The sequence below is a fragment of the Pelodiscus sinensis genome, chromosome 3 (assembly GCF_052426305.1).
Source record: "Pelodiscus sinensis isolate ZL-2025 chromosome 3, ASM5242630v1, whole genome shotgun sequence".
NCBI lineage: Eukaryota > Metazoa > Chordata > Testudines > Trionychidae > Pelodiscus > Pelodiscus sinensis.
Window position 1 is genome coordinate 736,423 of NC_143054.1, and position 13,633 is coordinate 750,055.

General features: G+C 65.8%; 1 protein-coding gene across 2 annotated transcripts in view; it reads right to left on the reverse strand.

Annotated features, from left to right (window-relative positions):
* Positions 1 to 13,633, reverse strand: part of FNDC4 (fibronectin type III domain containing 4) — a 36,172-nt gene that overhangs the window by 7,811 nt on the left and 14,728 nt on the right. For both annotated transcript variants that reach the window (XM_075915734.2, XM_075915735.2), the window contains exons 2-5: positions 7,584 to 7,699; positions 6,990 to 7,194; positions 5,940 to 6,029; positions 370 to 503 (exon numbers count right to left, since the gene is read on the reverse strand). In XM_075915734.2, coding sequence (XP_075771849.1) covers positions 370 to 503; positions 5,940 to 6,029; positions 6,990 to 7,194; positions 7,584 to 7,699 — 545 coding nt within the window. The remainder of the gene's footprint in view (positions 1 to 369; positions 504 to 5,939; positions 6,030 to 6,989; positions 7,195 to 7,583; positions 7,700 to 13,633) is intronic.

The window sequence follows — 13,633 nt, forward strand, 5'->3', positions numbered from 1 at the left end:
AGAGGGGCCTGCCCATCCCTTCACTCCCTGCTGAGCCTGAGGCCCCCCCAACTCCTCCGGCTCACGAGACCCCTCAGAGTGCGGGGTACTGCTGACACCACAGGTGCCATGCAAGCGTGGCTGGGCCATGTGCCCAGAGACCTAGCTCTGCTGCCTGCTCCTGCCCTCTGCTGCTGGAGGATGCTGAGGCCAGCGGACAGGGCATGCAGCATAGGGAAGTTCTCCATAATATTGTGAGGATGTGTGCCTCAGTTTACCTTGGAGTACCCTACTGTCTATGCACACCCCCCATTCCTCAGTGCCTTGCACACTCAGACCCATCCCCCAGTGCCTCGCACAGTCACCCCCCCAGTAATCGGCCCCAGTTACCTTGGTGCGTAGTAGCCCCCCTGTGGGTCGCTCTGGGGTGCTGTGCTCTGAGGACGGCTTGGTCTTTTCCTTGTTGTTGTTGGAGTCGTTGTCCTTGATAATGTCGTACTGTCTGCAGAAGAGCGCAATCACTGCTGCAGGGCAAACAGATCTAATGTGAGGGGGTGTCCCCAGTGCCATAAGAACGGCCGTACTGAGTCAGACCAAATCCCTATGTTGCTCGTGGAATGAGGTGTACAGCTAGTTTGGATTAGGAAGCCTAATCGGAACTAGCTAGTCCGTGCCGCATGTAGCCGTAGGAAGCCTAATCTGAACTAGCTAGTCCGTGCCGCGTGTAGCCGTGGGAAGCCTAATCCGAACTAGCTAGTCCGTGCCGCGTGTAGCCGTAGGAAGCCTAATCGGAACTAGCTAGTCCGTGCCGCGTGTAGCCGTGGGAAGCCTAATCTGAACTAGCTAGTCCGTGCCGCATGTAGCCGTAGGAAGCCTAATCCGAACTAGCTAGTCCGTGCCGCGTGTAGCCGTAGGAAGCCTAATCTGAACTAGCTAGTCCGTGCCGCATGTAGCCGTAGGAAGCCTAATCGGAACTAGCTAGTCCGTGCCGCGTGTAGCCGTGGGAAGCCTAATCCGAACTAGCTAGTCCGTGCCGCGTGTAGCCGTAGGAAGCCTAATCGGAACTAGCTAGTCCGTGCCGCGTGTAGCCGTGGGAAGCCTAATCGGAACTAGCTAGTCCATGCCGCGTGTAGCCGTAGGAAGCCTAATCGGAACTAGCTAGTCCGTGCCGCGTGTAGCCGTAGAAAGCCTAATCGGAACTAGCTAGTCCGTGCCGCGTGTAGCCGTAGGAAGCCTAATCGGAACTAGCTAGTCCGTGCCGCGTGTAGCCGTGGGAAGCCTAATCGGAACTAGCTAGTCCGTGCCGCATGTAGCCGTGGGAAGCCTAATCTGAACTAGCTAGTCCGTACCGCGTGTAGCCGTAGGAAGCCTAATCGGAACTAGCTAGTCCGTGCCGCGTGTAGCCGTGGGAAGCCTAATCGGAACTAGCTAGTCCGTGCCGCGTGTAGCCGTAGGAAGCCTAATCGGAACTAGCTAGTCCGTGCCGCGTGTAGCCGTGGGAAGCCTAATCGGAACTAGCTAGTCCGTGCCGCGTGTAGCCGTAGGAAGCCTAATCCGAACTAGCTAGTCCGTGCCGCGTGTAGCCGTAGGAAGCCTAATCGGAACTAGCTAGTCCGTACCGCGTGTAGCCGTAGGAAGCCTAATCGGAACTAGCTAGTCCGTGCCGCGTGTAGCCGTAGGAAGCCTAATCGGAACTAGCTAGTCCGTGCCGCGTGTAGCCGTAGGAAGCCTAATCGGAACTAGCTAGTCCGTGCCGCGTGTAGCCGTAGGAAGCCTAATCGGAACTAGCTAGTCCGTGCCGCGTGTAGCCGTAGGAAGCCTAATCCGAACTAGCTAGTCCGTGCCGCGTGTAGCCGTAGGAAGCCTAATCCGAACTAGCTAGTCCGTGCCGCGTGTAGCCGTAGGAAGCCTAATCGGAACTAGCTAGTCCGTGCCGCGTGTAGCCGTAGGAAGCCTAATCGGAACTAGCTAGTCCGTGCCGCGTGTAGCCGTAGGAAGCCTAATCCGAACTAGCTAGTCCGTGCCGCGTGTAGCCGTGGGAAGCCTAATCGGAACTAGCTAGTCCGTGCCGCGTGTAGCCGTGGGAAGCCTAATCGGAACTAGCTAGTCCGTGCCGCGTGTAGCCGTAGGAAGCCTAATCCGAACTAGCTAGTCCGTGCCGCGTGTAGCCGTAGGAAGCCTAATCCGAACTAGCTAGTCCGTGCCGCATGTAGCCGTGGGAAGCCTAATCGGAACTAGCTAGTCCGTACCGCGTGTAGCCGTAGGAAGCCTAATCCGAACAAGCTAGTCCGTGCCGCATGTAGCCGTGGGAAGCCTAATCGGAACTAGCTAGTCCGTGCCGCGTGTAGCCGTAGGAAGCCTAATCCGAACTAGCTAGTCCGTGCCGCATGTAGCCGTGGGAAGCCTAATCTGAACTAGCTAGTCCGTACCGCGTGTAGCCGTAGGAAGCCTAATCCGAACTAGCTAGTCCGTGCCGCGTGTAGCCGTAGGAAGCCTAATCCGAACTAGCTAGTCCGTGCCGCATGTAGCCGTGGGAAGCCTAATCGGAACTAGCTAGTCCGTACCGCGTGTAGCCGTAGGAAGCCTAATCCGAACTAGCTAGTCCGTGCCGCATGTAGCCGTGGGAAGCCTAATCGGAACTAGCTAGTCCGTGCCGCGTGTAGCCGTAGGAAGCCTAATCCGAACTAGCTAGTCCGTGCCGCATGTAGCCGTGGGAAGCCTAATCTGAACTAGCTAGTCCGTACCGCGTGTAGCCGTAGGAAGCCTAATCCGAACTAGCTAGTCCGTGCCGCGTGTAGCCGTAGGAAGCCTAATCCGAACTAGCTAGTCCGTGCCGCATGTAGCCGTGGGAAGCCTAATCGGAACTAGCTAGTCCGTGCCGCGTGTAGCCGTAGGAAGCCTAATCGGAACTAGCTAGTCCGTGCCGCGTGTAGCCGTAGGAAGCCTAATCCGAACTAGCTAGTCCGTGCCGCGTGTAGCCGTAGGAAGCCTAATCCGAACTAGCTAGTCCGTACCGCGTGTAGCCGTAGGAAGCCTAATCGGAACTAGCTAGTCCGTACCGCGTGTAGCCGTGGGAAGCCTAATCCGAACTAGCTAGTCCGTGCCGCGTGTAGCCGTAGGAAGCCTAATCGGAACTAGCTAGTCCGTGCCGCGTGTAGCCGTAGGAAGCCTAATCCGAACTAGCTAGTCCGTGCCGCATGTAGCCGTGGGAAGCCTAATCTGAACTAGCTAGTCCGTACCGCGTGTAGCCGTAGGAAGCCTAATCCGAACTAGCTAGTCCGTGCCGCGTGTAGCCGTAGGAAGCCTAATCGGAACTAGCTAGTCCGTGCCGCGTGTAGCCGTAGGAAGCCTAATCGGAACTAGCTAGTCCGTGCCGCGTGTAGCCGTAGGAAGCCTAATCGGAACTAGCTAGTCCGTGCCGCGTGTAGCCGTAGGAAGCCTAATCGGAACTAGCTAGTCCGTGCCGCGTGTAGCCGTAGGAAGCCTAATCGGAACTAGCTAGTCCGTGCCGCGTGTAGCCGTAGGAAGCCTAATCCGAACTAGCTAGTCCGTACCGCGTGTAGCCGTAGGAAGCCTAATCGGAACTAGCTAGTCCGTACCGCGTGTAGCCGTGGGAAGCCTAATCCGAACTAGCTAGTCCGTGCCGCGTGTAGCCGTAGGAAGCCTAATCGGAACTAGCTAGTCCGTGCCGCGTGTAGCCGTAGGAAGCCTAATCCGAACTAGCTAGTCCGTGCCGCATGTAGCCGTGGGAAGCCTAATCTGAACTAGCTAGTCCGTACCGCGTGTAGCCGTAGGAAGCCTAATCCGAACTAGCTAGTCCGTGCCGCGTGTAGCCGTAGGAAGCCTAATCGGAACTAGCTAGTCCGTGCCGCGTGTAGCCGTAGGAAGCCTAATCGGAACTAGCTAGTCCGTGCCGCGTGTAGCCGTAGGAAGCCTAATCGGAACTAGCTAGTCCGTGCCGCGTGTAGCCGTAGGAAGCCTAATCGGAACTAGCTAGTCCGTGCCGCGTGTAGCCGTAGGAAGCCTAATCGGAACTAGCTAGTCCGTGCCGCGTGTAGCCGTAGGAAGCCTAATCGGAACTAGCTAGTCCGTGCCGCGTGTAGCCGTAGGAAGCCTAATCGGAACTAGCTAGTCCGTACCGCGTGTAGCCGTAGGAAGCCTAATCCGAACTAGCTAGTCCATGCCGCGTGTAGCCGTAGGAAGCCTAATCGGAACTAGCTAGTCCGTACCGCGTGTAGCCGTAGGAAGCCTAATCGGAACTAGCTAGTCCGTGCCGCGTGTAGCCGTAGGAAGCCTAATCCGAACTAGCTAGTCCGTGCCGCGTGTAGCCGTAGGAAGCCTAATCGGAACTAGCTAGTCCGTGCCGCGTGTAGCCGTGGGAAGCCTAATCGGAACTAGCTAGTCCGTGCCGCGTGTAGCCGTAGGAAGCCTAATCGGAACTAGCTAGTCCGTGCCGCGTGTAGCCGTAGGAAGCCTAATCCGAACTAGCTAGTCCGTGCCGCGTGTAGCCGTGGGAAGCCTAATCGGAACTAGCTAGTCCGTGCCGCGTGTAGCCGTAGGAAGCCTAATCCGAACTAGCTAGTCCGTACCGCGTGTAGCCGTGGGAAGCCTAATCGGAACTAGCTAGTCCGTGCCGCGTGTAGCCGTAGGAAGCCTAATCCGAACTAGCTAGTCCGTGCCGCGTGTAGCCGTAGGAAGCCTAATCGGAACTAGCTAGTCCGTGCCGCGTGTAGCCGTAGGAAGCCTAATCCGAACAAGCTAGTCCGTGCCGCGTGTAGCCGTAGGAAGCCTAATCGGAACTAGCTAGTCCGTGCCGCGTGTAGCCGTAGGAAGCCTAATCGGAACTAGCTAGTCCGTGCCGCGTGTAGCTGCGCGGCACGGGGTCCGAACTAGCCGGCATTTAATAATGGCGCCAGCCGGCTTTATGCAAATGAAGCCTGGGAAATTCAAATCCCGGGCTTCATTTGCAAGTTCGGTATGCCTACATTACCCCCCCAGTTCGAACTAGGGGGGTAGTGTAGACATACCCTTAGGAGCGAGCCCTGGTCCTCCTGACCCCTGGTTAAGGCTGATGGGAGCTTAGAATTTATGGCTCAAAGCCTCGTTAAGCAGCTCTCGGCCTTGCCTAGCAGGCCACTGGGCCCAGCACAGAGCCCCCCAAGCAAGCACCCCATGAACATACCCCCGCCCCTCGCTGAACCCCTGCCAGCTAGTGCCTGCATAGGCCTCCTAAGGGGCCCTCCCCTCTCAGCTTCTCTTTGGGAACCTGAGTGGGGTGGGCTTCACTCACAGGCTGTTCCAGGCCTCCAGCAGGGTGTCCGCACTGCAGCTGGGCAGAGCTAAAAACAGCTGCGTGGCCGCTGCTGTGCAGGGGCACTGGAATCCCAAACCCTGGGTCTGCGCTCCGTGTCCAGCCAGGCGCTCCACCATGCTATTGCGAGTGCAGCTGCTCCAGCCCCGCAAGCATGCGGCTGTGTTCTCGGCACGGAGCCTGTGCACGGACCCACACTGGCCACGTCACTTTCTTCTGAACCCGCTCACCAGCCCATTGGCAGTGGACACATGACGAGGAAATAACACCTCGTCACCCTTGCCTATGGGCCCCGCCGCACCAGCTCTCTGAGCTAGGCAAACAGCCGCCTCTCCGCCCCGTTCCACAGGTCGCTAACGAAACCGCTGCCTAGTGCTAGACCCAGGACTGACCCTGGGGGGCGAACCAGGGACAATGATTCTGGCAGCCTGTCCTGCACCTGCTTCCCACCCACAGTTCCCTACTTTGTTTATGAGAATGTGGCTGAGGACGGTGTCGGAACTTTACCAACGTCAAGATATTTTACATCTGCCCCGCGTCCACCACCCCTTTTCCCCAGCCCACTGCGTCTCCTGGCACCTCCAGCCCAGCCCCCGCCTGGGATCCAGAGGGGCTGGAAGGCTGTGGCCAGCCCCTCCCCGCTCCTCACCTGCCCACATGAGCAGCACAGTCACAATGATGACAATCTCCCCGGTCTGCAGCTGTCGCTCCTTGTCCAGCCCTTCCACAGTGATATCACCTGCAAGACACGCGGACAAGCCCTGTGTGCTGTGGCCAGCTCGGGGCCCCTGGCTGGGCACGGGAGGCTCCTCTGCTGCCTCTGGAGCTGGCGGGGTCCTGCTCTGTACCCGGACAGGCCAGCTGTGGGGAGAGGAGCCAGGGCTACGACAGTAGCAAGGGCACAGGCACAGGGCCCGTCCAGCCAGGCACCTACTAGCTGAGACCGTGGCTGGGAGGGAGGGCTGAACCCTTGAGCGCCTGCCTGGCCAAGCGGCAGCTGATGGGAGTGCTGGCGGCACAGAGAGGGAAGAGTGCACGGTCACCCCCAGCGTCAGGAGACACGGGCGGGCATCCCAGCCCCTCACTGTCCCCAGCCAGCCTCCCACACCTGGCCTGAGCCCCGACAGACCCCATCACAAGGTCCCCATTGGCCCGGGGCAGCCCGGGGAGCAGCAGCAGCCTGGGCTGGCGAGGCCACAGGACAGGCAGTGCTTGGTGCCTCCAGCTCGCCTCATGGAGGGGAGTTGGCAGAGGAGCCGTGTGGTGCCCACCTGTGGCAGGAGGCCCCTGCTGCTCTGAGGTGTGGGCTGTGTGCCTCCTCCTGTGCCTTGTGTCCCCTGGCTCCTGGGGGGCTTGGAGGGCAGGGACTTGCCAGCTCCGGCTGTGTGGCTGTCACACCAGGGGCCAAGCCACCCCAGGGCACCGCCTGAGTACCCAAACCCTTGTGACCCAAGCCCTGTGCCCCGCTGCCCGGACCAAGGCGCCCAGAGCGTGCAGCAGGGACCCAAAGGCTTCTGCCGAGGAGCCCCACACCCCGCCCTGCTGCCCCCAGAGGCAGCCAGGGTCGGATGCAAAGCAGCAGAGAGCCCGCAGTGTCCCCATGGGGCAGTCCTGCCTCCTGCATCCCCAGGCTGCAGGGTCCTGAAGGGAACTTAGCACAGGGCTGCACGTGGCCCCTCCCGCCAGGGCTTGGCCGTACCTTGGTTGGAGCTGTTGGAGGGGAGGCGATCGGTCGCCTTCAGGGTCCGGAAATGGACCCGCTTGCTGGCCTGGCTCTCTCCATGCAGGCCGATGCTCTGCACCTGGATGATGTAGTCGGCATCCTCCGCCAGGTCCCACAGCACGCAGGCCCGGTTGGTGGTGTTCACCTCCCGGATGAAGCGCTGCATTTGCCCGTCCTGCCGCTGCCAGCGTGGGAGAGACAGTCAGGCCCAGGAGCTGCCCAGCCCTCGCAGCGGGGTTAGTGAGGGCAAGAGGCAGCTCAGTGCATGGGGGAGCGGCACCGTGAGCTCCTCGGAGACTCCTCTGAGCTGGGCAGGGGAGGGCAGCATTTTTGGGGCACCCCATGGCGCTGCCCAAGGGGATGGGCTCAGCACAGGCAGCAGCCTGAAGCACAGACATTTTGTAGGGAGATTTCAAGGTGGGCTGGAGGCCTGCTGGCCCTAGACAGCCCGTGCTGGTGCCCCAGCAGTAGGATGGCCAATGAAGGAAGAAGGACCCTCATCATCCCTGGGGTGGGGCAGTGCTGGGGAAGGCAGGGGGTGCAGGGCCCTGGGGGCAGAGCCTGGCATACCTGCTGCGAGATGGCATAGCCAATGACGACATCTCCCTCCGGGACATCCCAGGAGACAGTGGCCGAGTTCGCCTTCAGCTGAGTGACAGTCACGTTGACAGGGGACGGCGGCCGAGCTGTGGGGCAAACAGCCAGTGTGCAGGAGGGCATGGCAAGACCCAGATCTGTGCTTCTGGGTCCCACTCGCAGCCAGCCCCTGCGGGCGCCGCGAGCCAGAGCCTGGTGCCCTGCCTCGTGGGGCGCTGCAGAGCCAGCAGCTGGCCCAGGCTCCAGAGGCAGTGCGGCGACGGAGTGTGTCCAGCTCTAAGGGACAGGGGCTTTCAAATGTAAGCGGCTTCTCCGGCTGCGTCGTGTCGCCCAGGGCACAGACCTGCTGCCGAGCTCTGGCGGCCTCTGCCCGGGTCCAACCGCAGCTCCTCTCGGAGTCCACACGTCCCCAGGGACTCGGGTGGTGCTGGGCCTGCCTGCCTCCTCCAGCCCAGACAAGACGAGCCTCCAGCTCATTATGGTCTGGGGTCCCCTCCGGCTCAGTGCACGTGGGGCAGGACTCCGCGCCCTCTGCCCCCCCCCCCCGCTATTTAATGTGCCACGGACTGAGCCGGGACAGAGCCAGCAACCGGGGGAGCGGCCGGTGGAGATGGCTTGGGACACGGGTGCGAGCGGGCTGTGTGCTTCAATACAGCTCAGTGGGGACAGGCGCCCACTGCACCCCCCAGCAACACCGCAGGCCCAGTGCCTGCCCCACAGCCCCCACTGCACCCCCCCAACAACACCGCAGGCCCAGTGCCTGCCCCACAGCCCCCACTGCACCCCCCAGCAACACCGCAGGCCCAGTGCCTGCCCCACAGCCCCCACTGCACCCCCCAGCAACACCGCAGGCCCAGTGCCTGCCCCACAGCCCCCACTGCACCCCCCAGCAACACCGCAGGCCCAGTGCCTGCCCCACGGCCCCCACTGCACCCCCAGAAACACCGCAGGCCCAGTGCCTGCCCCACGGCCCCCACTGCACCCCCCAGCAACACCGCAGGCCCAGTGCCTGCCCCACAGCCCCCACTGCACCCCCCAGCAACACCGCAGGCCCAGTGCCTGCCCCACAGCCCCCACTGCACCCCCCAGCAACACCGCAGGCCCAGTGCCTGCCCCACAACCCCCACTGCACCCCCCAGCAACACCGCAGGCCCAGTGCCTGCCCCACTGCCCCCACTGCACCCCCCAGCAACACCGCAGGCCCAGTGCCTGCCCCACTGCCCCCACTGCACCCCCCAGCAACACCGCAGGCCCAGTGCCTGCCCCACGGCCCCCACTGCACCCCCCAGCAACACCGCAGGCCCAGTGCCTGCCCCACTGCACCCCCCAGCAACACCGCAGGCCCAGTGCCTGCCCCACAGCCCCCACTGCACCCCCCAGCAACACCGCAGGCCCAGTGCCTGCCCCACTGCACCCCCCCAGCAACACCGCAGGCCCAGTGCCTGCGCCACAGCCCCCACTGAACACCCCCAGCAACACCGCAGGCCCAGTGCCTGCCCCACGGCCCCCACTGCACCCCGCAGCAACACCGCAGGCCCAGTGCCTGCCCCACGGCCCCCACTGCACCCCCCCCAGCAACACCGCAGGCCCAGTGCCTGCCCCACAGCCCCCACTGCACCCCCCAGCAACACCGCAGGCCCAGTGCCTGCCCCACAGCCCCCACTGCACCCCCCAGCAACACCGCAGGCCCAGTGCCTGCCCCACAGCCCCCACTGCACCCCCCAGCAACACCGCAGGCCCAGTGCCTGCCCCACTGCACCCACTGCACCCCCCAGCAACACCGCAGGCCCAGTGCCTGCCCCACGGCCCCCACTGCACCCCCCAGCAACACCGCAGGCCCAGTGCCTGCCCCACGGCCCCCACTGCACCCCCCAGCAACACCGCAGGCCCAGTGCCTGCCCCACTGCACCCCCCAGCAACACCGCAGGCCCAGTGCCTGCCCCACAGCCCCCACTGCACCCCCCAGCAACACCGCAGGCCCAGTGCCTGCCCCACAGCCCCCACTGCACCCCCCCAGCAACACCGCAGGCCCAGTGCCTGCGCCACAGCCCCCACTGCACACCCCCAGCAACACCGCAGGCCCAGTGCCTGCCCCACTGCCCCCACTGCACCCCCCCAACAACACCACAGGCCCAGTGCCTGCCCCACGGCCCCCACTGCACCCCCCCAACAACACCACAGGCCCAGTGCCTGCCCCACTGCCCCCACTGCACCCCCCCAACAACACCACAGGCCCAGTGCCTGCCCCACTGCCCCCACTGCACCCCCCCAACAACACCACAGGCCCAGTGCCTGCCCCACTGCCCCCACTGCACCCCCCCAACAACACCGCAGGCCCAGTGCCTGCCCCACTGCACCCACTGCACCCCCCAGCAACACCGCAGGCCCAGTGCCTGCCCCACTGCCCCCACTGCACCCCCCAGCAACACCGCAGGCCCAGTGCCTGCCCCACGGCCCCCACTGCACCCCCCAGCAACACCGCAGGCCCAGTGCCTGCCCCACGGCCCCCACTGCACCCCCCCCAGCAACACCGCAGGCCCAGTGCCTGCCCCACAGCCCCCACTGCACCCCCCAGCAACACCGCAGGCCCAGTGCCTGCCCCACAGCCCCCACTGCACCCCCCAGCAACACCGCAGGCCCAGTGCCTGCCCCACAGCCCCCACTGCACCCCCCAGCAACACCGCAGGCCCAGTGCCTGCCCCACTGCCCCCACTGCACCCCCCCAACAACACCGCAGGCCCAGTGCCTGCCCCACAGCCCCCACTGCACCCCCCAGCAACACCGCAGGCCCAGTGCCTGCCCCACTGCACCCCCCCAGCAACACCGCAGGCCCAGTGCCTGCGCCACAGCCCCCACTGAACACCCCCAGCAACACCGCAGGCCCAGTGCCTGCCCCACGGCCCCCACTGCACCCCGCAGCAACACCGCAGGCCCAGTGCCTGCCCCACGGCCCCCACTGCACCCCCCCCAGCAACACCGCAGGCCCAGTGCCTGCCCCACAGCCCCCACTGCACCCCCCAGTAACACCGCAGGCCCAGTGCCTGCCCCACAGCCCCCACTGCACCCCCCAGCAACACCGCAGGCCCAGTGCCTGCCCCACAACCCCCACTGCACCCCCCAGCAACACCGCAGGCCCAGTGCCTGCCCCACTGCCCCCACTGCACCCCCCAGCAACACCGCAGGCCCAGTGCCTGCCCCACTGCCCCCACTGCACCCCCCAGCAACACCGCAGGCCCAGTGCCTGCCCCACGGCCCCCACTGCACCCCCCAGCAACACCGCAGGCCCAGTGCCTGCCCCACTGCACCCCCCAGCAACACCGCAGGCCCAGTGCCTGCCCCACAGCCCCCACTGCACCCCCCAGCAACACCGCAGGCCCAGTGCCTGCCCCACAGCCCCCACTGCACCCCCCCAGCAACACCGCAGGCCCAGTGCCTGCGCCACAGCCCCCACTGCACACCCCCAGCAACACCGCAGGCCCAGTGCCTGCCCCACTGCCCCCACTGCACCCCCCAGCAACACCGCAGGCCCAGTGCCTGCCCCACGGCCCCCACTGCACCCCCCAGCAACACCGCAGGCCCAGTGCCTGCCCCACGGCCCCCACTGCACCCCCCCCAGCAACACCGCAGGCCCAGTGCCTGCCCCACAGCCCCCACTGCACCCCCCAGCAACACCGCAGGCCCAGTGCCTGCCCCACAGCCCCCACTGCACCCCCCAGCAACACCGCAGGCCCAGTGCCTGCCCCACAGCCCCCACTGCACCCCCCAGCAACACCGCAGGCCCAGTGCCTGCCCCACTGCCCCCACTGCACCCCCCCAACAACACCGCAGGCCCAGTGCCTGCCCCACAGCCCCCACTGCACCCCCCAGCAACACCGCAGGCCCAGTGCCTGCCCCACAGCCCCCACTGCACCCCCCAGCAACACCGCAGGCCCAGTGCCTGCCCCACAGCCCCCACTGCACCCCCCAGCAACACCGCAGGCCCAGTGCCTGCCCCACAGCCCCCACTGCACCCCCCCAACAACACGCCAGGCCCAGTGCCTGCCCCACAGCCCCCACTGCACCCCCCAGCAACACCGCAGGCCCAGTGCCTGCCCCACAGCCCCCACTGCACCCCCCCAACAACACCGCAGGCCCAGTGCCTGCCCCACAGCCCCCACTGCACCCCCCCCAGCAACACCGCAGGCCCAGTGCCTGCCCCACAGCCCCCACTGCACCCCCCCAACAACACCGCAGGCCCAGTGCCTGCCCCACAGCCCCCACTGCACCCCCCAACAACACCGCAGGCCCAGTGCCTGCCCCACAGCCCCCACTGCACCCCCCCAACAACACCGCAGGCCCAGTGCCTGCCCCACAGCCCCCACTGCACCCCCCAGCAACACCGCACGCCCAGTGCCTGCCCCACAGCCCCCACTGCACCCCCCAGCAACACCACAGGCCCAGTGCCTGCCCCACGGCCCCCACTGCACCCCCCAGCAACACCGCAGGCCCAGTGCCTGCCCCACGGCCCCCACTGCACCCCCCCCAGCAACACCGCAGGCCCAGTGCCTGCCCCACAGCCCCCACTGCACCCCCCAGCAACACCGCAGGCCCAGTGCCTGCCCCACAGCCCCCACTGCACCCCCCAGCAACACCGCAGGCCCAGTGCCTGCCCCACAGCCCCCACTGCACCCCCCAGCAACACCGCAGGCCCAGTGCCTTCCCCACTGCCCCCACTGCACCCCCCAGCAACACCGCAGGCCCAGTGCCTGCCCCACTGCCCCCACTGCACCCCCCAGCAACACCGCAGGCCCAGTGCCTGCCCCACGGCCCCCACTGCACCCCCCAGCAACACCGCAGGCCCAGTGCCTGCCCCACTGCACCCCCCAGCAACACCGCAGGCCCAGTGCCTGCCCCACAGCCCCCACTGCACCCCCCAGCAACACCGCAGGCCCAGTGCCTGCCCCACAGCCCCCACTGCACCCCCCCAACAACACCGCAGGCCCAGTGCCTGCGCCACAGCCCCCACTGCACACCCCCAGCAACACCGCAGGCCCAGTGCCTGCCCCACTGCCCCCACTGCACCCCCCAGCAACACCGCAGGCCCAGTGCCTGCCCCACGGCCCCCACTGCACCCCCCAGCAACACCGCAGGCCCAGTGCCTGCCCCACGGCCCCCACTGCACCCCCCCCAGCAACACCGCAGGCCCAGTGCCTGCCCCACAGCCCCCACTGCACCCCCCAGCAACACCGCAGGCCCAGTGCCTGCCCCACAGCCCCCACTGCACCCCCCAGCAACACCGCAGGCCCAGTGCCTGCCCCACAGCCCCCACTGCACCCCCCCAACAACACCGCAGGCCCAGTGCCTGCCCCACAGCCTCCACTGCACCCCCCCAACAACACCGCAGGCCCAGTGCCTGCCCCACAGCCCCCACTGCACCCCCCCCAACAACACCGCAGGCCCAGTGCCTGCCCCACAGCCCCCACTGCACCCCCCCAACAACACCGCAGGCCCAGGGCCTGCCCCACAGCCCCCACTGCACCCCCCCAACAACACCGCAGGCCCAGTGCCTGCCCCACTGCCCCCACTGCACCTCCCCAACAACACCGCAGGCCCAGTGCCTGCCCCACAGCCCCCACTGCACCCCCCCAACAACACCGCAGGCCCAGTGCCTGCCCCACTGCCCCCACTGCACCCCCCCAGCAACACCGCAGGCCCAGTGCCTGCCCCACAGCCCCCACTGCACCCCCCCCAGCAACACCGCAGGCCCAGTGCCTGCCCCACAGCCCCCACTGCACCCCCCAGGAACACCGCAGGCCCAGTGCCTGCCCCACGGCCCCCACTGCACCCCCCCAACAACACCGCAGGCCCAGTGCCTGCCCCACAGCCCCCACTGCACCCCCCAGCAACACCGCAGGCCCAGTGCCTGCCCCACGGCCCCCACTGCACCCCCCAGCAACACCGCAGGCCCAGTGCCTGCCCCACGGCCCCCACTGCACCCCCCAGCAACACCGCAGGCCCAGTGCCTGCCCCACAGCCCCCACTGC